Source organism: Paroedura picta, chromosome 12 (genome assembly GCF_049243985.1).
Source record: "Paroedura picta isolate Pp20150507F chromosome 12, Ppicta_v3.0, whole genome shotgun sequence".
NCBI classification, from domain to species: Eukaryota; Metazoa; Chordata; class Lepidosauria; order Squamata; family Gekkonidae; genus Paroedura; species Paroedura picta.
This window is the reverse complement of record NC_135380.1, coordinates 5623745-5650788: the sequence shown is the minus strand read 5'-3', so window position 1 is coordinate 5650788 and position 27044 is coordinate 5623745. Positions and strand designations below refer to the sequence as shown.

The 27044-nt window shown below is 52.1% G+C and overlaps 1 protein-coding gene across 10 annotated transcripts in view; it reads right to left on the bottom strand.

The window, feature by feature from the left end:
* The window catches only part of GRAMD1B (GRAM domain containing 1B), a 110162-nt gene that overhangs the window by 69944 nt on the left and 13174 nt on the right, over positions 1 to 27044 (bottom strand). For 4 of the 10 annotated variants that reach the window (XM_077307184.1, XM_077307187.1, XM_077307186.1 and 1 more), the window contains exon 2: positions 25656 to 25721. The exons of 1 other annotated variant lie outside the window; for it this stretch is intronic. In XM_077307184.1, the coding sequence (XP_077163299.1) occupies positions 25656 to 25721 (66 nt within the window). Of the gene's footprint in view, positions 1 to 3127; positions 3331 to 6783; positions 7423 to 12981; positions 14036 to 25655; positions 25722 to 27044 lie in introns of those variants that run through there. 5 more of the 10 variants (XM_077307185.1, XM_077307197.1, XM_077307195.1 and 2 more) reach the window with 5 other exon arrangements.

Below are 27044 nucleotides of genomic sequence, written 5' to 3'. Positions count from 1 at the left end.
GGTATTGTAGCCAAGTGACCCTCAGATTGTCAGGCAGCCAGGCAGCCATAACTAGGAGGTGGTTTCCATTGCCTGTCCCCAAGTCACACTGCCTGTCCCCAAACCTGTCCCCTGGTATTCCTTGGAGGTGACCTTTCCAAGATCAGGCAAGGGCCTACTCAGCTTAGCTTCCAGATCTGAAGGCTTCCCTGAGCTAACCTGGACGGGTTATTCTATACAGCCACTAAAAACAGAACAAAAACAAACCCTGTTCATTTTTGTTTGAAATACTTCTGTCTGGTAAACAGCAACGCAGTCTGCATAATCCTGTTGGAAGGACCTGAAGAAGCCCCGTGAATACGAAGGACACCGAAATCACCGGCAACCCCTCACTGCCGCACATAGGGAGCATACAAGAGCAGGGAAGGGCATGCATCCATTTCAACAAGGGCCACGAGGGAGAATCCTGGGGGAGCTGTGCTCTGATCAGAACCTTCAACTACTCCCAGGTCTCTGCAGCCAGCTAGAACGATGCTGCAAACGGCACAGAAGAATCTCCTGCCCGAAAGCGTGGGAAGCCAAGCCGCGGAAGACAACTGCAAGGGAACCAGAAACATCTGGACCCTGTTTCCATAATAAGAGAGGCCAGCCTGTCTTCCCTCTGATCGCAAGGCCCTGAAGGGAGCCGACGGCCCTGGAATCTGGTGACACAGCGCCCCCTAGCATGCGCAGAGTGCATTCCTCTCCAGCAGGGAGAGGGACCAGTTCTGTCCCAAGAGCAGGTCTTTCTGAATGCTGAGGATGACTCTACAGCAGGGGTAGTCAAACTGCGGCCCTCCAGATGTCCATGGACTACAATTCCCAGGAGCTCCTGCCAGCGAATGCTGGCAGGGGCTCCTGGGAATTGTAGTCCATGGACATCTGGAGGGCCGCAGTTTGCCTACCCCTGCTCTACATAATCTGCCCTGTGTGTGGGGATGGCCCTGCCCAATCTGCAGGAAGGGGAGGGGAGAATCACAGGCAGCCTCCAGCACTGAGCACCACAACTAATACCTCCCCACCCCCACCCAACCGGTGGTGCAATTACATAATCGACAGAAAATTGCTTCTACAAGTGGGCAGCCGAGCCCAACGCAAAGATGCCAGGGGTTTACTACTCACAGACCGCGTAACGCAGCTCTCATTTGCCAAGAAGAATCGCTCGGCTGTTATGCAACGCTCCATTCACTCCTTCCTTCATTCAAGCACACCAACCGCACGCTGCCGAAACGCAATTAGAACCACACACTACGCCAAGGAAGTCTGGGAGGTTACTGGGATATCAGGGCACTGATGGATCCTGCCGATGGTGTTCTCACCCTCCCACCCTCTCTGCAATGGCATTTCCAAAACTCACACCGAAAATCAAGAGGGCTCAGGCGGAAGCGGACCCACCCACCGCAACCCGGAAGCCCGTTTTTAGACGGCCCCTTAGGATATAAAGGCGGCCAAACTTTTCATCCCGACCAAACAGTGCAAATAAAACAATGGCGCCAATTTTATTTGACAGCAAATATATTTCCCTTATCCCCCCCCCCCCCCCCGCCACCATCCTTATGACAAACAGATTGCAAAAAAGCTTCCTACATTTCAGTAACCTGGCTTCTTCCTAAGTCATCTGTGCCAGTGGGTATTAACAATACTGCACACAGGGAAAAGCAGATTAGGGAATCGTATCAGATAGCTCCCTTCAGGATAGCTAGATCTATTCCTGCTCATCGGAAAAGCCCCAAGTCATGATGCAGTGGGATGAGCTACCCTCCCCCCGACCACGGATCTACTGTGGTCGGGGTGACTTTTGAGGAAATGCCCCTGAGGTCATTCATCTTTTCCCATCAAGATTTATTAGTCATCTCTGCACCCAAATTGCAGGCTTTATAGGGGTAGCCAAACTGCGGCCCTCCAGATGTCCATGGACTACAATCCCCATGAGCCCCTGGCAGCGTTTGCTGGCAGGGGCTTATGGGGATTGTAGCCCATGGACATCTGGAGGGCCGTAGTTTAACTACCCCTGCTTAGAACATTATCGATAAGCCTTGTAAAGTGAAGCTCCGCTCGCAGACCGGCAAAATAACTTAAAGGCGCTTCCAGAAATGTCTCCGGGGGGGTACAGCAATCTTTGGGGGGCTGACAAGGCACGATCCGAACCTGGCACCCTGAGATCTTCTGCAGTGCTGCCAGGATATCTGGGAACCAACTGTAACCATGGTTGGGCTTTTTTCAAATCCAGTTGTGACCTGACAATGCTGGACCCCAAATAGGAATCCGCCGGGCATATTATTATGCCGCTAGAATCTCTATCAGAGGACCTGCTTAGAAAAGAATGTGGAGCAGATGCTGAGGTCTCTCTCAGTCTGAGCATGGCAGTATTCAAGCTTTCAGGTTACACAGAACCCTTTCTCTCACGGCAGCCAAAGAAGGCAGCAGTGAGTCACGAAAGCTCACACCCGGCCACAAAGGTAGTTAGTGCTACCGGAGTCTTGCTCTATTCTACTGGAAAACAAGAGGAGAGCTGCATCTCAGGGCAGATCTAGCTGGTTCCTTCCCAATGCCGGCCCAAGAGCGGACAGCTCTCTCCTTCGCCACCTGAGGGGACCGAGGGGAAGGGGTCCCGTCCCGATTTCCCTCGACCAAGACTTTTATGTAACTCCAAAGCCGGCAGGCACCCACGCCCACAGGAGACGGCCGGAGGGCTCCCTCCCAACTTTGCAGTGGTAGACGCTGCACAGGCAGATGTTCTAGTGGGGGGGCACACAACTGCCGAAAGAATCCCAAGCAGGCAAGAAGCATCCCGTTTGCCAACAGCAGCGGTGTTGGCGCAGCGGCCTGCCAGCGCCTTGGCAGAGGGCACAGAGGGTTGGGGGGTGGGCAGAAGGGACAGAGAAGCCACCGCACCGCCCGGATGAGCATCTCCTTGCAAGATCCCGACTCCAGGCATCCCCCTGCCCCCCCCCCGTCCCTCCCTCCCTCCACGAAGGCGCCGCAGTGAAACTCCGCCTGCGGCTGTCCTTCGGCTGCCACTGCGGCGCCCGCTTGGCTCGGCCATCCCTGCCGGGGGTGGGGCGCTGGGGGGGGGGCGTTGGGGCGGCCCTGCCCCTCCCCCGCTTACCAGGCGAGCTTGAAGCCTTTCATCAGGACCGTGACGAGCAGGCCGGGCCCGTGTCCTTGGCTGCCCACTGACGCCTCCGGAGCGGCGCCCAGCACATAGTGCAGGAGGCCCGGCAGGCGCAGGCTGCTGCTGCCGCCGCCGCCGCTGCCGGGGAAGCGCCACGGCCCATGGAGAGCGCCCCGGCGGCAGGGCGGCAGCGGCGGAGCGGCAGGAGGAGGAGGAGGCGGCGGCGGCGTTGCTGCTGCCGCTGCCGCTGCGCCGGAAAGGCGAGCCTCGGCCCAGGCCGGCTCTGGTGCGGAGGGGCGCGGGCAGGCCGGGCACGCCAGCGAGGCGGAGATCATGCCATGGCCGGCGCCCCCGACGACGCCCCAGCCCCGCCAGCCCCGCCAGCCAGCCGCCGGCTCCGGCCAGCCAGGCGACGCTGCCCACTCGGCCGGCCGGCAGGCAGGCAGGCAAGCTGGCAAGGCGCACGCCCTTTAAAGGCGCCCGGCCGCACGCAGCCACAGAGCGAAGGAAGGAAGGAAGGAGCCCTGGCCCGAGAGCGAGGCGGACCGTCAGCCCGGCCCGGGGAGACGAGGAGGAGGAGGACCACCGGGCCGGGGGGCGCTTCATTCCAAGGAGAGGGGCGGCGAAGGGCCCTGCACTCTGCGCGTGGTCAGAGGCCCTTCCACCTGCGACCGCCGCTCCTCTCTCCGGAGGGACTCGGCTTTCAAAAGAGGAGCGCGGAATCGAGTCGAGTCCCGAATTCGAAATTCACACCTGGCAGGGCTGACCCAAAAGCCAGATGCGGGGATCTTTCTGCCTGGCCCGACTTCCAAGAGAGACCGGCTTCATGGACATCTGGAGGGCTGCAGTTGGACTCCCCCTGGTTTAGCACCTTGAGCATTTGCAGGATACCACTATTTTACCCTAATTATTTCCATGAGCATTTTCTGGCAGGGGCTCATGGGAATTGTAGTCCATGGACATCTGGAGGGCCGCAGTTTGACTACCCCTGGTCTAGGCAATGGCAAACCACCTCTTGTTTGTTTGTTTGTTTATTTATTTTTCAATTGGTTGCCCACCACTGCCAGACCCTGGCAGCTCACCATGGCTTACAATAAGATTTAAAACCCACATTAAAACATCCGATATTCTAAGTTCATAAAGGTAAAGTTATCCCCTGTGCAAGCACTGGGTCATGTCTGACCCTTGGGGTGACGCCCTCTAGCGTTTTCATGGCAGACTCAATACAGGGTGGTTTTCCCTGTGCCTTCCCCAGTCATTACCATTCCCCCCCCCCCAGAAAGCTGGGTACTCATTTTACCGACCTCAGAAGGATGGAAGGCTGAGTCAACCTTGAGCCGGCTGCTGGGATCGAATTCCCAGCCTCATGGTCAGGGCTTCAGACAGCATGTTGCTGCCTTACCACCCTGCGCCACAAGAGGCTCGGTCATAAATTCATACTGGCAGCCAAAAAACATTCCATAAACCTCCCCACACACACCCATCCCCACCCTATAATAACAGCGACCACTGCACCCACAGCCAGGGGGAGATCTTCTAGTGGTGTCCAGACTATGGATGCCTATACCCGGAGGGAACATTCTTCCTAGCCTGGACTCAACCTAATGCCTGCCGGAAGAGCTCCGTCTTACTGGCCTTGCGGAACTGTGATAGCTCAGTCGGGGCCCTTAGCTCTTCCGGGAGCTCTTTCCACCAGGTCAGGGCCAAGACCGAAAGGGCCCTGGCCTCCCAGGGACCGGGGATAACCAACTGATTCAAACCTTCAGAGCGAAGGGCCCTGCAGGGGGCATGAGAAAAACGGTCCCTCAGGTAAGCTTGGGTCCAGGCCACGGATGCCCTTAAAGGTAAGAGAAGTTAACCGGCAACCAGTCAGCTGCCTCAGCACAGGCTGGAGGTGGGTCCGCCAAGACGACCTCGTAAGGACCCTAGCAGCCGCATTTTGCACCAATTGCCATTTCCGGGTCAGAGCCAAGGGAAGGCCCAACGTAGAGCGAGTTACAGAAATCTAATCTGGAAGTGACCATTGCATGGATCACTGTGGCCAAGCGTTCCGGAGACAGGTAGGGTGTTTGTAGCCTCACCTGGCGCAGATGCTGGAACGCCAGTTGGGGTACCCTCATGATCTGAGCCGCCATAGAAAGAGAGGCATCAAAGATCACACCCAAATTTCTGGCCATAGGTACAGCCGCAAGCTGCGCCCCATCCAGGGAGGGAAGGCACGCTTCCTGATCCTGCCCCCTTCTAACCAGCCACAGGACCTCCGCCTTGGAGGGGTTGAGTTTCAGGCAACTCAGCCTAAGCCATCCAGTCACTACTTCCAAGTAACTGGTAAATGTTTCCCGGGAGGGGGAGGGGGAGTCTGGCTGTCCATCCATCAGGAGATACAGCTGGGTGTCATGCACATACTGGTGACAAGCCAGCCCCAAATTCCAGACCAGCTGTGCCAGAGGGCACATATAGATGTGCAGTGGGACCCCGGTGTAATTTTGCTTTAGCCGAGCAACGCAGCTGCCCCTCTGGATTTAACCCACATCGGTCACCTCAGCTGCTTCTGCACAGTCTGAAAGTAACACACTGATGGGACGACGAGATGCAGCACCCCTGTTTCCCCGCATACCCTCCCGTCTGGGTGCGTGTGCGCTAGGCTTAGAAATTCTCCCCAAAGCAGTTTCTAATGTGCAAATCTATTCCCCTAGAGGGGGAAATCTACCTCAAATGCTCCCTCTACTGCTGCGCTGTAGTATTGCAACGAAAGCGGCTAGGAAGCCAAGAAGTCCCCCTGTGCTCCTTCATAATATTCAGCCAGCCCCGAGCGGCTTAACGTTCCGAAAAAGATAAAAGCCACTGTCTTCCGGCACGCAAATCCAAGAAAACAACAGTCTAAGTAAAGTCCAGGGTGGGGACATACAGCAGAAGAACACACTTCCTGGGTCCTACCTTTCTCAGGGTCTGCAGCACCCCTGAAACATCCTTCAAGCTTCGAGAAACCCCGTAAGTGGCACGATGGTGCAGCACATGGCTGGGACATGCCCACCCAGGGCCCCTCCCCTTCCCACCCACCCCCAGGCCCGTCATTGGTCACTTCGGGAGGGAGGAGGGCCGGTCGGTATGACCGTATATGGTCCTATCACCCGATAAATCAGGGGTAGTCAAACTGCGGCCCTCCAGATGTTCATGGACTACAATTCCCATGAGCCCCTGCCAGCATTCGCTGGTAGGGGCTCATGGGAATTGTAGTCCATGAACATCTGGAGGGCCGCAGTTTGACTACCCCTGCGATAAATGTTTAACAAATTTAAAAAATATATAAAAAGCTAACTAACTCCCACCCACTTGGGAAACCTTTCCAGAGCCATCAAGCAACCCTAGGGTTTCCCGAAACCTGGGTTCAGAAAGCCTGGCCTACAGCGTTATAGAAGAGGGGGAAATATCTAAGACCCTCAGGAGAAGACAGCCGGGGGGCAAAGGAGGAAGAACTTGAGGAAGAACTGACGTTTCGTAAGTAGATGCCCTCTCTGGCCATGATCCTCCTGCCTGTAGCACAGCTTTCAGGGGCAGGAACACAGGGAGCAAACAGATCACAGGAAAAGGAAGAATTTGCCAAGCGAGGCCACTTACGCACAAGGAGGCCGGCAGCATTTCCATCCTACCTTTGCTGTCGTCATATCAGACGCCTCCATATTTCCTGCTTGGCCTATCAGTCAACAAGACCATTGAGAAGCAGAGGGGCGGGGAGGGGGGGAAAGAGAAGGGAAAATCAAACATGAGGTGGTGGCAGAGGAGGAGGAGAAGACACACAGTTCTACAGGCGGAGGAAGAACCGGAGAAGGGCAGGGGGCAGGAAGCCGCTCTCCCCGACCCACGCAGCCACGGAGGACCCCTACGCCCCAGCCTCCGTGCTGCACAGCCAAGGACGCCCGATCTCCCGTGATAAGGCCCGGATCGAGGAACGCAGCGGGGGTCCGAGAAGCGGTTTTTCTCAGCCCTTCCCTCGTGACAAGCCGACGTGTCGCATGCTTCCGAGGAAGAGAGCCGCCCTCCTGGTTCTCCGCATCTCCTGCCTCTTCGGGAAATGGGCAGCTGAGCTGCCTTTGATTCACCGGGAAGGGAAGGCGGATCAACCACGAGGCATTCCCCAGCGAAGACACTTTAGGAAACAGAAGGGAGATATGTGGGGTGAGAAAGGAACAGGGTGGCCGGGCAGTGTGCCCTCTGAAAGAGGCAAACGGCCGAGGAAAGGTGGGGAGCTTGCATAGGGGAAAGGCATGAAGGAGTGCAAAGGGGAAGCCAGAGAGATGCCAGGCGCACGGTTGGAAGTGCAGGAAGAATCTGGGGAGCCTCAGGATGGAAGGAGGCCAGGTCTCCATCATTCACACTCGAGGGGGGGGGGGAGAGGAAAAGCACTCACCTCACCCAACACAAAGAGCCCCCTGGGGGAAACACACTGGGCCTGCCCTGAGAAGCCTGTTTGCACCCCCTCTGCCCTGGCCTTGAAAACACCGGGTCGTCATCTAAGGTGGAATTGTGCCTCTGTATCTGCAGAGGAGGCCCCTGCTTGCCTCCGCATTTGGAGAAGCCCTGATGACTTCATGCAGCCCCATTCATCATTCAAGGCTTCCTGCCCAGCAGGGCCAGCCTGCCTCTCTCTGCTCACAGTGGCTCTGCGGTTCTCGCTCCCAGCCTGCTTCACTACCGTAAAGCAGGCGGCTTCCTTGCAACCGTCAGCTCCAGAGACAGATGGCTAAGCTGAGCGGAAGGGCAAGCGCACCCAGGGGGAAGCGGCAAAGCGGAAGCCGTCTTTCACCAGGGAGGGCCGCTCTCTCTTCCACACAGACGCCAGATTTAAAAAGATTCGGGGGGGGGGGTCACCCGTGTCAGTCTGAAGCAGCAGGATGGAAGTTTGAATCCGGTGAGCCCTTAAAAAGCAGTCAAGTTTTATTCAAGGTAGAAGCTTTTTATGTGCAGGCACGCTTCTTCTGATATAAAGAATATATATTTATCCAGAGAGAGATATTTATAGAAGTGTGCTGGCCCAGGAAAGCTTAGGTAGAACCATAAAGTTGGAAGGGGCCAGATAGGCCACCTAGTCCACCCCCCTGCTCAATGCAGGATCAGCCTCAAGCATCCAGGATAAGCATCTATCCAGCCACCGCTTGAAGACCACCAGTATCTTGACTAAAACCCGGCTGGTGTTACAGCTGCAACTGGACCCAAATTTTGTTCACCAGATTAAGAAGTACAGCATCTACCATCTCCCTTTCCTCTTTTCAACCTCTCTTCAAAATCTGTCCCTTCGTCCCTTGCCACACAGTTCGGATTACTAGCTATTTCTCTTCCACAGTCTCGAATTTAGCTTGCAAGCTCTACAGGGCAGGGGTCTATCTTTTCATGGCATTGTTTTGTAATCGACGGGGTTCTCGCATCACATGCACAGAGTCCACAATTTAACACTGCAGTGCAGCTGGAAGAAGCCACAGAAATCCTAGATTTGACTCCCCAAAAGGTACCTCTCCCTGGACAAAACCATACACGGCAAGCATTCATGTGACTGTATTACAGCCACGGGTTACAGCCACTTAGATGCATGACAGTCAGTTCACACAGGCCTTCATGTGAGATGCAGCTGCCCTCGCCACCAAACCCGAAGAAATACGTGAGACTGTGAAGAGAAGTACATTTGTGTCACCCTCGTCCTGTGAGGTTCTGTTCAACAGAGTACGTTTTGGGGTGTTAATGAGTGAGCAGGATTGACTTTTGTGAAGGAGCCAGGCACGCAAACCCTAATGGGCGTACAAAACTTACAGAGAAAAACAGAAGGCCCGAAAACCCTGCCAGAGCTGTGTAAGGACAGAACAACAAGGCCAAAAGCCAATGGTTGTGCATTGCACTCCTGGTGTCTAGGTCCTTGACTATGTTGCCATGAGTAGATAATTGCATCTCTCTCTCTGTCTCTTGAGAGCAAGCCTAATATCATGGCTAACACACAGAGAATACATTAGGAGACAGGAAGTCCTTGAATTGAATCTTGCTTCATCTCTCAACTCATTAGCTGGCCTCAGTACAACATCTGCAATATAAGAATGCTAGTATGTAATGTAGAAGAAGGAGAATTGGGTTTTATGCCCCACTCTTCTACGCTCTAAGGAGTCTCAAAGTGGCTTTCAATACCCTTCCCTTCCTCTCCGCACAACTGACACTTTGTGAGGTAGGTGAGGCTGAGAGAGCTCTGAGAGAACTGTTACTGCCCCAAGGTCACCTAGCTGGCTGCATGTGGAAGAAAAGTGGGGAAATCAAACCAAGCAGTCCAGATTAGAATCCACTGCTTTTCTCTATACACCATCTTGGTGTAAGAGAAGCAGCTTTTAATCTGGGGAACTGGGTTTGATTCCTCTCTCCTCCACATGCAACCAGCTGGATGACCTTGAGCTACTCACAGTCCTGATTGTTCTGTTCTTACCAAGCCATCCTGTCAGCACTCTCTCAGCCCTACTTATGTCACAGGGTGGCTGTTGTGGGGAGGACTCCCTGGAGGCTGGCATCCCTAGGATAAGATCATGTCCCTTCCCATGACATTTGTCTTGGCTGCCATTGAAATGGCATTTTGTCTTCAGGAGAGGCTGCACAGTGAGTGTGTGCGCGTTATCTGTGTCCAAATGGTTTGACAGGTTTTCAGGGCACCCGGTCTCCTCCCGAGGAGTCCGAGACAGACTGGCACAGGCCAGCATAATGCAGCCAATGCACCGTCACCGTACAAGTGGAAGAGATGGGCGTAGCCGGAAAAACAGCCACTGCACTTGCTGACATGCCTTAACAGAAGGCGGCATTGCCAAAAGAACGATCACAAGCTTTGTTCTCTAATGAGGATAGATTCAAATGAGTAGCCGTGTTTGTCTGAAGTAGCACAATAAAATCAGAGCCCAGTAGCACCTTTAAGACCAACAAAGATTTATTCAAGGCGTGGCTCTGATTTTATTATTCTCTAATGAGGACAACCAAGTTGCAGAGAGAAGAGTCTGGCACTTGGTTCTCCAAACTTCTCTGCATCCTGGCTAATCTTATTAACCCAATAACAACCAAGTCACACCCAGGAGTGTGGCAGGTAAAGCCCTGCTTATACCCAGTCATAACGCGGCTACAAAGAAGGCTGCAGGACAATGGAAAGTAATCAGCAGAATATGGGAGAAGGGCTGGGGTTACTTAAGGATGCCAGCCTCCAGGTGGAACCTGGGAATCCCCTGGTTTTACAACTCATCTCCAGGCAACAGAGATGAGTTTCCCTGGAGGAAGTGGCTGCTTTGGAGGGTGGACTCCATAGCATTCTCCTTCACTGAGGTCCCTGCCTGCCCCGAATCCCACCCACTGCAAGTCCACCCCCAAAGCCTCCGGGTATTTCCCAACCCGGAGCTGGCAACCCTTAGTTTCTGGAAGGGCATTTCACTGATCAGGCTGGTGCAAAGCACATGAGCACATATGAAGCTGCCTTCTACCGCATCACACCTTTGGTCTATCAAAGTCAGAATTGTCTACTCAGGCTGGCAGCAGCGGCTCTCCAGGGTCTTGGGCGGGCATCTTTCACATCGCCAACTCCCTACTCCTTTTTAACTGGAGATGCTGGGGATTGAACCTGGGACCTTCTGTGTACCAAGCAGAGTCTCATCCATGGAATCACACCCCCTCCAGAATCTAGCCATCTTAGCACAGAGAGCCAATGAGAATAATTGTAAGAGAAGAAGAAGTCTGATAAAAGAAAACAGAGCCTGAGGAGAAGGTAATAAGGGGAGAAAGGTGACCAGGAAGGCATGTCTCATACTGGGCAAGAAGTGAACCCTGAAAGAAAGGGATCGCTTGCCAAGTCTCCTCTGCAGCAGGGCAGTATTCAATGTCTGATGTCTGCTGTCTCTTTATCTCAGAGTAGGGAACTGCCCCTCACCCCTTAGCCCTTTCGCCCAAGAAAAGCCTTAGCCCTTTCACCCAAGAAAAGCTGATGCCGTTTGCAGGAGTAGCTAAGGAAGCATGTGAAGATTTAACAGGCAATGCATGATGGAAGCTGTAGTCCTGGGCATGGAGGCGGAGGGTGGAATACATTCCTTCTCTCTTGTCCTCTTTCTCTCTCTGCTTCCCCCACATGCAGCTGGGTGACCTTGGGCTTGCCACAGCCCTGATAAAGCTGTTCTGACTGAGCAGAAATACCTGGGTTCTCTCAGCCTCACCTCCCTCACAGGGTGTCTGTTGTGGGGAGAGGAAGGGAAGGCGATTGTAAGCCGCTTGGAGACTCCTTCGTGTTGAGAAAAGCGGCATCTAAGAACCAACACTTCTTCTTCTAAATAGAGAAAGACATGGAAGTAGCACCCAATCGTAGCTGACTTCTGGTGACCCTGGAGGGTTTTCAAGGCAAGAAACATGCAGAGGTGGTTTTGGCTGTGCTGAACCCATGTGTAGCAACCCTGGACTTCCTCGGTGGTCTCCCATCCAAATAATAATTGGGGCCAATCCTGCTTAGCTTCAGAGGTTTAATGAGATCAGACCAGCCTGGGCCATACGCACCCACAATCACAGACTTTGTACTGCTTCTCAGTAAACTGGCCAGTTGACCCACTGATATATATATTTAAAACCAAGGACAACCTCCCAGTCTTGGGCAGTCCAGGTTTTTGAGGGCAAATGGGTGACCCTGGAGGTTTCGGGCACGCTTTTGTCTCTGCTTGCCGTGGCTTCTGGCTAATAATAGAAAGAAGGGTTTCTATTATTCACAGTGCCACAAAAGTAAAACCCCAGGAAGGAACCTCCGTTTCTCCCCCAGGACCTTAAAAAATGTCCCCCAACAAAAAGACCTTTAATGCTCACCTGAGGGTCATCAGGCACAAGACTCTCCTTGGATGTGTGAGTTCCACGCATCATTATGTGCACGCATCGCAAATATACTTTGTCTGAAGCAGGGGTAGTTAAACTGCGGCCCTCCAGATGTCCATGGACTACAATTCCCAGAAGCCCCTGCCAATGCTGGCAGGGGCTCTTGGGAATTGTAGTCCATGGACATCTGGAGGGCCGCAGTTTGACTACCCCTGGTCTAAAGCACTCGTGAGACATCATGGCTTGGGGAGCACCCAGCATATTCGGCAGGGGCCAGAGGTCAAGAACTCAGTTACCCTTCTGGCGCGTTGGCGCAGCATGCTCCCCCAACCCACTTCCAACCCAGTCACCTGACCGGCCACCTGACCAGCTTCCAACTCCCTTTCCTCTCTCTCTCTCTCTCTCTCTCTCTCTCACCAGCCTTGGTCTGCAACAATCTTCTAGCAAGGCATGCCCTTTCCCAACCCCCTCCTGGTATGGCAGACATGCCCCCACCCCACCCCCCAACTGACCATTGTGTAGATCCGGGCAAACAGAGAAGGTAATCACACACTTTCCCCCACCTGCTGAGCATGTCAGTGGCCCTGGGGGGCCAGGCTAAAAGGTGGTGTGGAAACAGCGCCGGGGTCACCTCTCCAATGGGGCAGGTGCTTTCGGAGCCCTTCTCAAGACATTTCGGTCTAGTCATCTCTCACTACGGGCCAGAGCGCATGCACAGCCCGGAGGCACAGGACCTGGACGAAGCCCCACCCTCTCCCCTCAGGACGGTCCTTTGAGGAGGGAGCCCAAACATCCCATTTCACGGAGAGGGAGGGGGGAGCAAGGAGGGTTAAAGCAGAAGGCTCCGGCCAGCCGGGGAAGGGGGGAGAGAGGCAGGCCCCGCGCAAAGTCCAAAGAGGGACCCGGTGCAAAGTGTGCAGAGGGGATGGAGAGAGACAGAGTGAGCAAGCTGGCGCCAGAAATTACCCGGGAGGGGAGGGAGGGGTGCTTAGTAGTACCTTGTGTTTTCCAAGGCTGACCTTGTTATGGCCCATGGCCTGTAGAGGCGACACTTGCTTCCATTTTATCCCCCAGGTTTCGCACAAGCCGGACTTGAGATGGGTCAGGAGGAGACAAGAGAAGAAGTGGGGGGAAACAAGACTCCCGGTGCGACGCACACCTGGGCGCGGATGTCAGTTTCAAGGGCTGGCCATGGAGCCGCGGATGTCAGTTTCAAGGGCTGGCCATGGAGCCGCGGATGTCAGTTTCAAGGGCTGCGACTGGGCCAGCCAACAAAAGCCCGGATCAGCACTTTCTCCTTTTAAAAAAGAGGGAGAAGCTGGAAGAAAAAGAGGCCAAACCCGACAGAGAAAGAAATCCGGACTCAGTTCCACACATCCCTCGCAGTCCTCCGGAGGGGCAAAGTCGGGGGGAGGAGGGGGTGTGAAGAGAGATGCGAAGTCACGGCGGCGAGGGCTCCGGAGGGTGGCTCGGCGCCCGCTTTTCTCCGTAAGGCACTGAAGCTGCAGGACGAGACCAAGCGGAAACCGAAATCCGGCCGGGGTTTGTTGCCGAACCCCGACGGTGCCGCCTGAGGTCCTTTCCCCGGGGAGCCCTAATTGGCAGCAGCTGCCGGCGGCTGTTGTTTTGCTGCCTCCCGGGGGAGACGCTTCAAAAAAAAGATCTGTAAAGAAAGGAGGACTCCCGGACTGGATCTCAGCGGGCCTAGCCACTCCGGGTCGGCTCAGGCTCCGATGGCGACGAGCGGGACGGAGAGGGTCATGCCAGCCGCTGCCGCCGCCGCCTCCCCGGCTCTTCGCCGACGCGCGCTCGCTTGCTCGCTCCCCCGGCGCCCGAGCATCCAGACCGTCCGCGGGAGGCTGCGCATCAAGAGCTTCCCGGGCAGCCAATCCTCAAAGAAGCGAAGCTCCGACCGTCGGGAAGCACCACCGGCCCGCTTCTACCCTTCTGGAGCCGGGGAGCTTCCCCCCATTCCCCGGGTGCCTTCTGCCCTCCAGGCCGGGGGTTTGGCTGCCTCCCCGGCCGCTCCGACGGACGCCTCTGCCGCCGCCCGGCCTGCCTGCCTGCCAGCCTGCTGACTCATTCAAAAGAGGGGCTTTCGGCTTCCTTTCATCCCAAGCAGCCAATCGGCAGCGCCCGGCTCCAGGCGAGGTTTCCCGCGGAGATGGGAGGGGGTCAGCTCGGCAGCCCCCCCTCCCCCGGCAGGGAAAAGGTCGGCGGAAGGTTATTGATGCAGGGGGGGGTCCCACCATTACAAGCGTTGGGGGGAGCTTTCCGAGCTCCTCCAGGTCTCTGGGCAGTACTAATCAAGGGTCCGCGTGTTAGCCGAGTCAATCCAGAAGGATGGGGTGTGACCACAAGCCATGATTAGAATGAGTGTTAATTTATTATTATTTATTATCTGATTTTCAATTCTGCCTTTCCCTAAGGCAGCTCGTGATTTCCCAAGCAGTAAAGCAAGAGAAGACATTTTAAAGATCCGAGGCTTAAAATCCAGTTTACATTCATCCCCATTCACTCTGATGGGGGAGGGGGTCAGAGAGCTGCAATGCGATTAACCAGGAGGCCTAAGGCTGCCTGGTTGCCACTTATGGAAGGGAGGCCAGCCATGGTTGGGGTTCTGAGGGCCTCCACCCATCATCATCATCACCATCATCATCATCATCATCATTGCATGCCATGATCAAGTTGCTTGCGACTTATAGCCACCCTCTGAATTAGCAAAGTTTGAGTCCAGCGTTCCCTTTAAGACCAGCAAGGTCTTATTTGAGGGATAAGCTTCCATGTGCATGCACACTCCCTCAGGTATAAAACATATATACCTAAAGAACTGTACTTGCAACCAAAAGCCCATACCTAAAAAAAAAGAAATTGTTGGTCTAAAAGGTGCCACCGGATTCAAACTTTGTTCTTCTGCTTTGTCCTCCTGAATCTATGAATGGCTGTCCTCCAGAACGTCCCTGCTCAGGTCATGCAAACAGAAGGCCCTTGTGGCTCCCTCCGATGAATCCGTCCATCTCCTGCTGGGTTTTCCTTTTTCCCTCCTGCTTTCCACTTTGCCTAGCATGATTGCCTTTGCCCGTGACTTCTTCTGTCTTCTCAAAATGAAACAGAAGCATGGGCTTGATTTGATCTGGAACTCGCCAGCTTGTCTTTTGGGTCATCCAGTTATTGAACTATTTGGTTAATAACAGTAGAGTTTTCATAGGATCATGGGGTTGGAAGGTTCACATTAAGGCTGCAGTCTAAGAAAGAAAGAATCCTAAACTAAAGAGTGCCTTTCCTCTCACAAGTGGTCAGCTTGTCTGGCATAATGTATGTAGGAGTAAGAGGGCATTGCCTCTACAGGAGAGGCCTGAAGAGACGTGTGATCCCAAGGAAGGCCATGTGAAGGCCATGTTCACATTGTTTTAGGGGCTAACCTCCCAAGACTGGCCTCAGGATATATTTTTAGCTGTTTAAACAGCACACTCGACCTAGTCCTGTGTATGCTGTTCCTGAATCTATGTCCTGTTTGTTGGCCCTTCAGGTTAGCTGGCTGACCACTCTGTGAGACTGGACCATAGGTAAGAAAGACCAGTGGTTTGATCCAACAGTGCTATTCCTAAGATCCCCCATTTCAAAGTTGGCAATATGGGCCGGTGCTCAAAAAGTTGCTGACGCTCAATAGCTTACAATAAGTGAGGCAGAATCAGGTCATCTTTGAATGATTTAGCACTAGCTAAGCAAAAAAAATAGTGGTACATTGCAGAGACAACATGAATCGATGTCATAAAGCAATTCAGACTGTTGGTTTATGTAGCTCAGTTTAATTTTCTCTGAGGGGGACCTCCCTAAGGTCTTGTATAGGGGCCTTTTTCATCACCTACAGCCTTGGGGCTTTTAACCTGAAATGTCGGGGTGAGATCTGGGACATTCTAAATGTATTTATTTACTTATTTATTCACATTTATCTACCACCCGAAGGCTCAGGGCAGTTTACATAGAACTGAAAACTGTACAGGAAACATTACATTTAACTAACTATAACATTAATATTATTAACTGATAATAACAGTGTAACAGTATAACATTAAACAATACAGTGTAACAGTAAAACATTAAACAATAATAATACAAACAGGTCCAAGAGTCTTGGTGGATTTCTGGCAGGGGGGGGGAGATTATTAAATGCAATAATTATTGACTTATTACCCCTGAGTCAAGGTCTGACCTTACACTGTACTACCAAGATGCTAGACTGGAGTCCAGGAAATATTTTTTTTAACTATTCCATATTAAGAGTAGAGATTCCAGATGGGGGAGGGAGCGGCATCAAAATGCACAGAAGCATTCAGAAGCCAGCATGGAGAGTCCCACTTTTGTTTGGCAACAAGAAATGATGCTACTTCCGGTGACACGGCACTTCCGGGGGCATGGCAGGGAAGCGTGACCAACTGACATCACTTCCGGGTTACCTCGAAGTCCGCAAAATTTTTCAGAGTTCAAAACTCCATGGTCAAAAAGCTTGGAATTTTGGAAAAGTTGCTAGAATGGCCATGTCAGATCATGACCCAGAAGGAACTTAGACAGTTCCGCAGTGTCTTCAGAACAGAGCTGTTCTGCCAGCGTGGTGTAGTGGTTAAGAGCAGCAGCCTCCAATCTGGAGAACTGGGTTCGATTCCCTCCCCAACTCCTCCTCCATATGCAGCCAGCTGCATGACCTTGGGCCAGTCACGGTTCCCCTAGGACTGTTCTCACACAGCAATCCTCTTAGAGATCTCTCAGTGCCTCCTACCTCACAGAGTGTCTGTTGTGGGGAGAGGGAGGGGAGGCGATTGTAAGAGGGTAGTGAAAAGTGGGTATAAAAACCAACTCTTCTTCATCTCCTCTCTAAATTACCAACAATTCCCTTGTTGGGGGATTTGTGCTTCCTTCTATGCACTTTTCCAAAGCTCGCTCCAATGAAGACAACTCCTCTCCCTCCCCCTATTTCTGAATGTGAACCCTTTCTGAAGGGTATTCCTTAAGAGTAAAGGGACAGCAAACTGTGGGTCAGCTGGCAAGCAAAACTGCAGTCTGGTTAACCAGTCCTGCAGTCGCTCCCTGCAATTCTACACTATTTTAAGTTCTTTGTGCCACTCCCAGCATGCACTGGGTCAGAAAGAGACATCTTCTCCCATCCCACCCAGTTCTGCCATCCAAGGCCGGACCGCAGCAAACCAACACTCAAGCCCCCACCCCAAATGATGTTGATCCTCCAACAACATGCTCCTACAACATATGTATAACTCCGTAGCATAAAATGACTCGTACATTTGTGATTATGAAGATACAGCCTTAGACGCTTGAACAAGGAACAGAGGGTCAGCAGATGTTGACTGGAAGAAGAGACAGTTTTGTAAATGAAGAAGAGTTGGTTTTTATACTCCCACTTTTCACTGCCTGAAGGATTCTCTAAAGCAGCTTACAACCGCCTTCCCTTTCTCTCCTTACAGCAAACACCCTGTGGGGCTGAGAGAGCTCTGAGAGAACTGGGACTGGTCCAAGCTGGTTGCATGTGGAGGAGGAGTGGGGAATCCAACCCAGTTCTCCAGATTAGAAACCGCCACTCTTAACAACTGCACCCCACCCACTCTGCATATTACTTGAGGTTCAAAGAGGCCCGTTGTACAAGTTTTCAGGCTCCAGGGTAATAATTTTACCTCCTGCTGACTGACTCTCCTCAAAAGACTTCAGGACTTTGGACAGAAGACACAGCAATCCCCAGCATGTGTCACATAAAAGGTGCAGAGCCGCAACCCCAGCAAGGCCCCCTAGATAAATACACAAATCCAGTCCACCCCCTTCCCTTCTGCTTTCCAAGGTGAAGAACATGACCTTAATATCCCTAAGCTTGGAATCAGAAGAACCAGCCTGCAAGATGAGATCAGCAGGCAGAACGCAACTATGCCACGAGCTCTTGTGGACTTCAGAGCAGGAATGCAAAAGCTTGAGGTGCTTTTCTTCGGCCAGCTGTGGCTCTCCAGATGTCCATGGACTACAGTTCCCATGAGCCCCTGCTGGCAGTTCCAGCAGTTCCCAGACAGCTGGCCTATCCACCCAAGAATTTAGTTTGGGGGACAGCAGGGGAAAATTTCAGACACTCCAGAATGTGAATTTACCAACCACCAGGTGGGACTTGGAAAACTCTTGGAGTTATGACTGATCGCCGGTCGATGGGTCAGTGCTCCGGGAGAAAAAGGCTGCTTTGGAGGGTGGAAGCCCCTGTCCCTCTCTTCCCCAAACCCTGCCCTCTCCAGGCTCCACCCCTAGATCTCCAGGAATTACCCATCCCCGAGTTGGCAACCCTAAATGAGACAGGATAAAGGGGCAAGAGATAACCACTGCTCCGAGGGCAGATGCAGCTGTGGAGTGCAGACTGTGACAGGCCAGCCCCTGTCCTCCTGAGGAGAGAACATCTCAGGCCTTTGTGACATTTCCGGACAATAGATTTTATTTTCCTCCTGGGACGGAGCGATTTCCAAAGGCCCCGGCCAGCCAGGCCGGTACGCCAGGTGCAGAAGGCTCCGAGTCGGGAAGAGAAAGGGAGGCATTCGTCTTATGCTGACTTCTTGTCAAAAAACCTGACTTTCCTCAACCGTGTCAGCAACCAGCAACCGGCCTGCGGTGCTCTGTGCTATAATTAACAGCCCACCTCTGCTGCTTCGAAGGAGGAACAATTCGCCCGTCTGGTCCAACGCCAGAGGGACAATGAGCGGCTGATCGTGCGGCCAGAGGTGTGCTGAGGACAGCAAATCGGAGAGAACTCAGGGAAGCTTTTCCCTTCCTACGGCTCGGCTCTCAGGAAATGCATTGGCTGTGGGATTTTGGCCTTCGCAGTTTGGGATGTCAGATCCAAACGCCTGCCGACGCATTAGGCAGCTCTGTGGCCAGATGACCCTTGCTTCGCCCCTGTTTGGATACTTGCCTCTCTCGGCCTCCCAGAATGTGTTCTCGACCATGGGCCTGTGCCTCACACTGGATTCAGAATGGCAGGGGGGATATGGACATACTACCGACTGAGAGACCTGGTTCATATAGCAGAGGTTGACACCCTTGCTGAAACATCTGCTGCCTGAAAATAGACCGAATCCAAAGTTAATGCAGATGTGCCATACAGGGGTTAGTGGTCCATGAAAGTCATTAGCCCAGGGGTAGTCAAACTGTGGACCTCCAGATGTCCATGGGCTACAATTCCCAGGAGCCCCTGCCAGCGAATGCTGGCAGGGGCTCCTGGGAATTGTAGTCCGTGGACATCTGGAGGGCCGCAGTTTGACTACCCCTCAGCGATTGTAGCAATGGGATTTTCCTATAGGAAGGGCCTGTCTTTCTGGCCATCTGCCTACGAAATCCACCACTCTCCTCTTCCCGTCACGTCCATTTCGAGCCTGACCCATTTTCTTCCACTTCTCAGCTTTCCACTGTTCTCCCACCTCTCCTTTTCCCGTCCCAGAAGTCCATGTCCCTCCCATAGACTTCATTTGATTTATTGCTCCCTCCTTGGACTATGTAAAACGTGTCTCCGGTATCTGTCCCCTGGCCTCTGACTCCCGGCTGGGGTTGGGGGAGGATGTTACATGCTGCAAAGAAAGCACATCTGCGCAACTATGCACTGCTGTTTCTCTCGTACACCTCTATTTAAAGCTATTCCCCAGAGCAAGCCTGAGGGGTGATTGGGAGCTGTGCTTTGCTGCTCTTGAGTAAGACTGACTCCGAAAATCAATGGGAGGGCATGCTTAATATAAATGCTCCAGTTAAGCACAACAGAAGTCTGTCCCCTGCGCTCGGCCTTTCCTACACCTTCCTTTACAAACAGACCGATCTGATAACCATTAACCCTCCATAGCCTCCAGTGGACTTTCCGTCTGTGTCCTGAACGACCCGTCCAAACTTGGCAACGCTACTCGTCGTGTCCTTACATATTCCAAATGAAGCAAGAGAAGGTAATCCCATTTTACAAGCTCTAAGTGTGTCGGCCAAGATTGCAAAAGTCTTCCGGAATCCACAATTAGTTTTCATTCCCCCAAGTTCCAGCTCTATGGGAGCCACAGCCAAATTAAAAGGCTTAATTTCACCTTCTGGCGGGGACTTAGAATCGCCCTGAGTTGTAAACTGATGGAATTCAGGGCTCCAGTGAGTGGGGATGGCCATTAGATTGGGAAAACTTTTTTAAAGGGCATCCTTGGTTCATAAAGAGCAGCCTTCCAGGGGCTGTGAGCCAGGACCACCACCTGGAACTCCCATGATCAGAGCGACAGGATGGGCCATAGGATAGAAAAGAGAGGTTGCCTTCATGCCCTGTCTGGGGGCATCCTGGAAACCGGACCCTTAACTAGATCCTGCAGAGCAAAGGATCTTCCGGTTGCACACTTCTGGTTGCACACTTCCACTCACAGCCATGCTTTGCACATGCAGGCATGCAGGCAAGCCAAGGATGGGATGAACACATTCTATGCCACAGGCATTTCTCCCCCTCAGGCCCAAGGCAGGAGAATACTTACATGACTCTGAAGAAGGGCAGTTTTCTCCTTAGAGCAGCCACTCGGAAATGGCAGGCTTGCTTAGCTGCTATGTGAGAGGAGAACCTCTTGGGGGGCAGGTTCTGGACCATGGCTGTGCTTGGCCGGGCACCGGCCTGCCCAGGCACCTGCAGCCCATGGAACAAACCAGAGCCAATGGTCCAATGTGGTCCTTGTCCCAAAGGAAGCAGTTGTTCAGAGTTTAGCCCCCCGAGACCTCTCCAAAAGGCATCGTCAGCACTGAAAGCTGCCAGGTGAGTTTTCTGTTGAGCCTCCTCTACTTACAAGTTTGCCCAGCTTGCAGCAGCCTCTTGGGCTCCATCTTTGTGCCAAGGATGTCACTAGACATCAGCCAGTCCCCAAAATAGCTTCCTCTTCGTGATCATGCCTAAGCCAATATCCCGGCAGCTGGAAGCCTCACTCGGATATTCACAGTTCGCCTTCGATATTTTCCTTCGAGCTCTCCGGGGGCTGCCTGGGCTCCTTCCTTCCCGGCTCCTTGGCTGTGTGTGCCTTTCGATGTAGGAAGAGGTCTTCTCTGTGCCAGTTTTCCAGAAACAGCCCAGCCCTGCCGGCACAGCTCCGCCTGCACGTGATGTCGGATGCAGTGTGCAGCAGGGAGTGGGGAAGCATCCACTCCTCAGATCACAGCACAACACCTGGGGAAAGCGATTCTCCCAAGGAACCCAAACTTTTGTTCCTTCTCTTGCTACCATCAGCAACCGGAATGGCACACAGGTGCACCTGAGAACACCGAAGCTCTACAGAGCATGCACATATGTGCAAACCTCCATAGGGAGAGCTCGGGGGGGGGGAAACAGCCCAAACCAACTTAGAGGTGACCTTCTCCGCAGATTGTCCCTTGGACAGTGTTGATGCTCCGAATGACACTGATTGTGTGGTTGACTCCAGGCAGCACCAGAAATACAATCTGAGCTTGCAAGGTCATGAGGCGAAACATCCAATAACTTCAAGCACGCAGGACAGCTTCCCAGTCGTCTGTCTAGAGAATCCAGGCAGCCCTCTCCCAAGGACACAAAGGAGGCTGGCTTGGAAAGGTGGACTTTGGGAGAGAGCTAAGGGACGAGCCTTGGCCAAGCCTTGCTCACGAGCAAGAGGACTCTGCTGCACCAAACATGACCTTGAGCAAAAGTCCCTGTCGGAAGGCTCCCTGATCCGATGGGAGAATGGCCCATATGTCCAAGATCTCATGACTCTCCAGAAAGACTGGGGAAGGGCTGCAGGGCTGCCAGCTTCCAGATCTCCCAGAATCACCATTGATCTCCAGACACAACAGATCGGTTCCCCTGGAGAAAATGTCGGGTTCCCAGCTCTGGGTTGGGAAATACATGGAGACTTTAGGGCCGGATTCAAAGCAGAATCTGCAATCCATGCCGGGTTGGAAACTCTACGTCTGAAGGCGGTGGGGACAGAGGACCTGCTGCTTCTCTACAGCTGTGTAGGGACACCTCCTCTACCAGTAAAGAGGGGACGCAGCAACGCAATGCATTTCACTGGTCTGGCCAAAAGGACAACAACAACAAGCATCTGTGCTGCTTTTGTCGTTTCGTGCACACGCAAAACACCTCCTTTATGCCAGTGCTGCACTTTTGTATGGTAATAAATCAACTCCCAAGGAAGGTCAGAGATGTATGGGTCCACGTTCCTCCGAAAATTACACAGCGGCCTTCCGTTAATGAACAGGGGAGAAAAAGCCAGCTAAAGGTTTGGTTTGGAAGCAAGTGGAAAGGAGGATCGTTTCGCCTGTGGCAATCAGAGAGACTTCTAGGCCCCCGCATAGCTTTCCCTTGCACAGGCAGCACCCCAATCACTCATACAAGTGCTCCCATGTTACTAGGAGGACCAGGACGCTTAGAGGCTACTGGCCAAAAACAAGCACCAAAGTAGACATCCAGCAAAGGAGAACTAGAGACAACGGTACGCAAAGACAAGTGTAACATAAGTCTATGTCAGTCATGGTGGTTGTAGAGTAGGGAGGGGGGCAAACTGTAGCTCTCCAGGTATCCATGGACTACAATTCCCATGAGCACCTGACAGCACGTCCTTGCACTCAAGCTACTTTGGCTGGAAAATGGCTTAAGTTTACATGGCTACATGGGTCTTCTCATAGCACACCTAAACAGTAGGTCTAGTAACATATGTGCGCTCCCAAGATGTGCAGCATAGAAGTCACCAGACTGGTTTGCCTCTGGCTCAGACCGCCTTTCAGCAAGTCCAGTCTCATCAGAACTCAGGAGCTAAGCAGGGCCAACTCTGGCTAGTGTTTGGATGGGAGGCCTCCAAGGATTAAGGGTGGCAATTCCTCCTAGGAACACTAGAGGTCATGACACCAAGGCAGGCAATGGCTAACCACTCCTGAAAGTCCCTTGCCTGGCTGCTAGAGTAACCTTATATCTCCTCGCTGCATGACACATGCCATGCGATAAATAAATTCAGCATGCAATGAGGAGAGCTATGGCCAGGGATTCTGGGGCATCATCTAGACATGGAATTTGGGTCATTGTGGGCGGGCAGGTAGCTGTGAATTTCCTGAATTTTGCAGGGGGTTAGACTAGATGACTCTGGAGGTCCCTTCCAGCTCTTTGATTCTATGAATCTATGAGGAGATCTATCCTACCTGACAACCCAGGTCATCTATGTGTTCAACGTCTCGCTTGTTGCCCGTGTTTTGCCCTCTTAAATAAACACACATGCACTTCTGTTGCACATGCTCAGAACAAACTGCTCCTGTTACAGAACACAAAAGCTTGATGCTCATCCTGTCTATTCTCTGTGTCGGGCAAAACGAGTTAGTTGTCCTGACATTGTTCATTTTTGCATCGTCAACAGTATTTCACAAACTCTTGATTTCTATACAGTTGCCTCCGTTTGCTGCTCCCCCCCCCCCATCCCATAGCAATGGCTGAGATTTAGGTTAAATTTAGGTATACGCTGAAAACCACCAGCTGCAGTAATTGTCTTTGCAACAGTACCTGATTCGGCACAATAACGGCACCAAGGATATTACGAAATGGCTGCGGCAATGGACAACACAGAGACGGGAGAAGAAACATTTATGGACCTTCTGAAGCCACGAGGCATTTGGGGTTCATTTTGTTTTTGCCTTCGCTTTCTTAAGAAAAAAAAAAAAAGGAAAACGATTGGGATAATGCAATATCGTCTTTCTTATCAAACCAACCTCATTCTACTTTCCAACTTTCCTTTGCTAATTTTAAGAATATGATGAATTAGGTGCAATTCAGCCAGCGGATAAGTTTGCGCATGTTTCTGAGATAAGAAGGCATAAATGCTTTAATTTTATTCAGTTATTATAAAAGTATTCACGGTTAGAGACGGTGCCAAAAACTAGCACAGTTGAGTATAAGTTTTCCTAGCATTTTGAAATGAATTTGAAAACAGAGGCCAACAGCACAGAGTAAACAAGAGCAGGATTTTATTGCCCGTCACCCAAGAATTGCACTATTAGGTTCACACCTTCAAAGAGATCTTAGGCTCATAGCTGCTGACCGCTGAGGCTTTCCACCACTGGCTTGAGAAGATCCTGAGAAACTGGAGGCAGTATGTGGGGAGCGTAGAAGAAGAGGAAGAGACATTTTTTTGTACTCTGCTTTTTACTACTGAAGGAGTCTCATAGTATCATAAGAGTTGGAAAGGGCCATACAGGTCATTTAGTCCAACCACCTGCCCAGTGCAGGATCAGCCTCAAGTATCCAGGATAAGTATCTGTCCAGCCACTGCCTGAAAACTGACACTGTGGGGGGGGGGAGCTCACCACCTCCTTAGGCAGCCCATTCCACTGGTGAACTACTCCATGAGTCGGTACCATTCTACACGTAGTTGAAAGCCATTATGGCTCTGCTGCCAACAGAAACAGCTCCCTGCTATCCTCTGAGTCAGGGTAGTCAACCTGTGGTCCTCCAGATGTTCATGGACTACAATTCCCATGAGCCCCTGCCAGCATTTGATGGCAGGGGCTCATGGGAATTGTAGTCCATGAACATCTGGAGGACCACAGGTTGACTACCCCTGCTCTGAGTGACAAAATTTTTCAAATACTTAAAGACAGCCCCTGATCGTTTCCAAATTAGAGGCTGCCACTCTTAACACTCTTAAGCACTATACTGTGTAGCAGATACATCTACATGCTGTAGACACATGTGCAGAGGGGCTTGGGGTCCTCTTGGCCAGGGGTAGTCAACCTGTGGTCCTCCAGATGTTCATGCACTACAATTCCCATGAGCCCCTGCCAGCATTTGCTGGTAGGGGTTCATGGGAATTGTAGTCCAGGGAAATCTGGAGGACCACAGGTTGACTACCCCTGCTCTTGGCCACTGTGTTATCTGTGTTGTCATGTAGAAAGTCAGGAAATTTTGACTTTTAGAGAAATGTTCAGAAGTAAAAAGCCCAAGACTAGACAGAATATTCAGGTCAAGTTTATGGCTAACCTTGAAGACGTCTATAGTATATTGGTTTGGACCAAATGGGAGTAAATCCAAGGAACACAACACTGGGTTGTCAGCTCTGGCTTGGGAAATACCTGGAGATTTTGGGGGTGGAATCTAGAAAGGGTGGGGTTTAGAGAGAGGAAAGAACTCTGCTTGGTACATTGCCAAACTGGCCAAACTGTAGATCTCCAGATGTTCATTGACTATAATTTCCCATGAGCCCCTGCCAATTGGCTATGGTGACAGGGGCTTGTGGGAATTGTAGTCCATGAACATCTGAAAAGAGCCACAGTTCGGCCACCCCTGCGTCCCCCCTCCAAAGCAGCCACTTTCTCCAGGGGAACTGATCTCTGTACTCTGGAGATCAGCTGGGGAAAAAAAGGGTTCTCCAGGCCCACCTGCAGATTGGCAATGGAGCTGTTTTCTAGTCCAGCATGATCTTCTCTGAAAAGACACAGCTCTCCAAGAGTTCAAGCAAAGCTTTCTTTCTCAGAGGGTGGTATATAAATATAACAAATAAATTAATAACTTTCTTTTGAATGTAAGTCTCTCTCTCTCTCTCTCTCTCTCTCTCTCTCTCTCTCTCTCTCTCTCTCTCTCTCTCTCTCTCCCCCCCCCCCTGATCTCCATCTCTTCCCTCCTGGGATCTGATGCTGTGACTCCTACCTGTCGTCACGCATTCGGGGGCTCAAGAACCGGGATGGGTCATCATCATGGCTGCTCTGCTGACTGCTGCGGGAAATAAAAAAAAGCGAAACATGAGACCGGAGCCGATTCAATCTTCCAGTGGCCTCCTGAAATCATAACAGCCTAGAACAGCCTGTCTCAACTTTCTTTTACCACTGAGGAAGCCCTGAAACATTTTTCAGGCTTCGAAAAACCCCAGAAGTGGCACGATCATGGAGACTATGGTTGGGAAGCAGAGCTGTGGACACGCCCACCTGTGGCCCCTCCCCTTCCCGCCCTCTCCAGGCCCATCATTGGCCATTGGGGATTCAGGTCAACATAGCCATATACGGTCATATGGGTGGGGGTTGATTAAATTTAAAATATGTATTAAATTAATTAACCCCCACTCATATGGGAAACACTTCCAGGGCCATCGAGAAACTCCAGGGTTTCATGAAACCCTGGTTGAGAATGCCTGGTCCAGAATAAATCCATTCTAGATGAGCTGAGCATGTAAAATATTCACCACAACCACCTTGTCCTGCAAGTCTTATCCTCAGGCAAGCTAATAATTAGGTCCCACCGGGAAGTTTTAGGTGGGGAAAGGAGCTCTATGGGAACACCAAGACACCTCCCCCCCACCCAAATGGAGTTCAAGGTGCTCTTCCCAAGCCATACGCTCAGCGGTGTACCTCAAGGACCACAGAGATACATTTGAACATTGGAGAGTTGCATGTTCATGAGCAACCACGAGACAAGGATTGCCAAATCTGGGTTGAGAAATTCCTGGAGACTTGGGGATGGATCCTGGGGAGGGGGGCAATTTGTGTGGGGAGGGGGCTCAGCAGGAAAGTGAAGCCATAGATTCCACTCTCTGAAGCAGCCCTTCTCTCCAGAAGACCAGATCTCTGCTGGAGATCAGTTGTGACGCCAGGAGATCTACAGACCTCACTTGGAGGCTGGCAACTGAGAACATGGGACTATTGGGGGAGAATATTTTTTTAATTGCTTTCAAAATGCTTTTACCCTTCCCATAATTTCAAATTGTTATCGCACTGTGCGTGCTTTCTGTTTTAAAATGTAGTATCTCCATTTTGAGAACAGTATCCCGTTCCCCAAATCCCTATGAAATGACTGACTCATGAATCAACCCTGAAATCCCGATAACAACCACTCCCAGCCCCTCATTTTGCTGTGGAAGTGAGCCGTACAAGGACTTGACCCGTCCAAATTGGCTTCATTGTCTGTACCCTCCACATACATTAAACAGGACTGTGTTTTACGACAGAATGTTGAGAAACACTTCACTAGCTCAGAGAGAAAGGCTGACACTCGGATGACTCTAAAATGGTGGAGCCCAACTGATAAGGTCATATTCTCTCCATC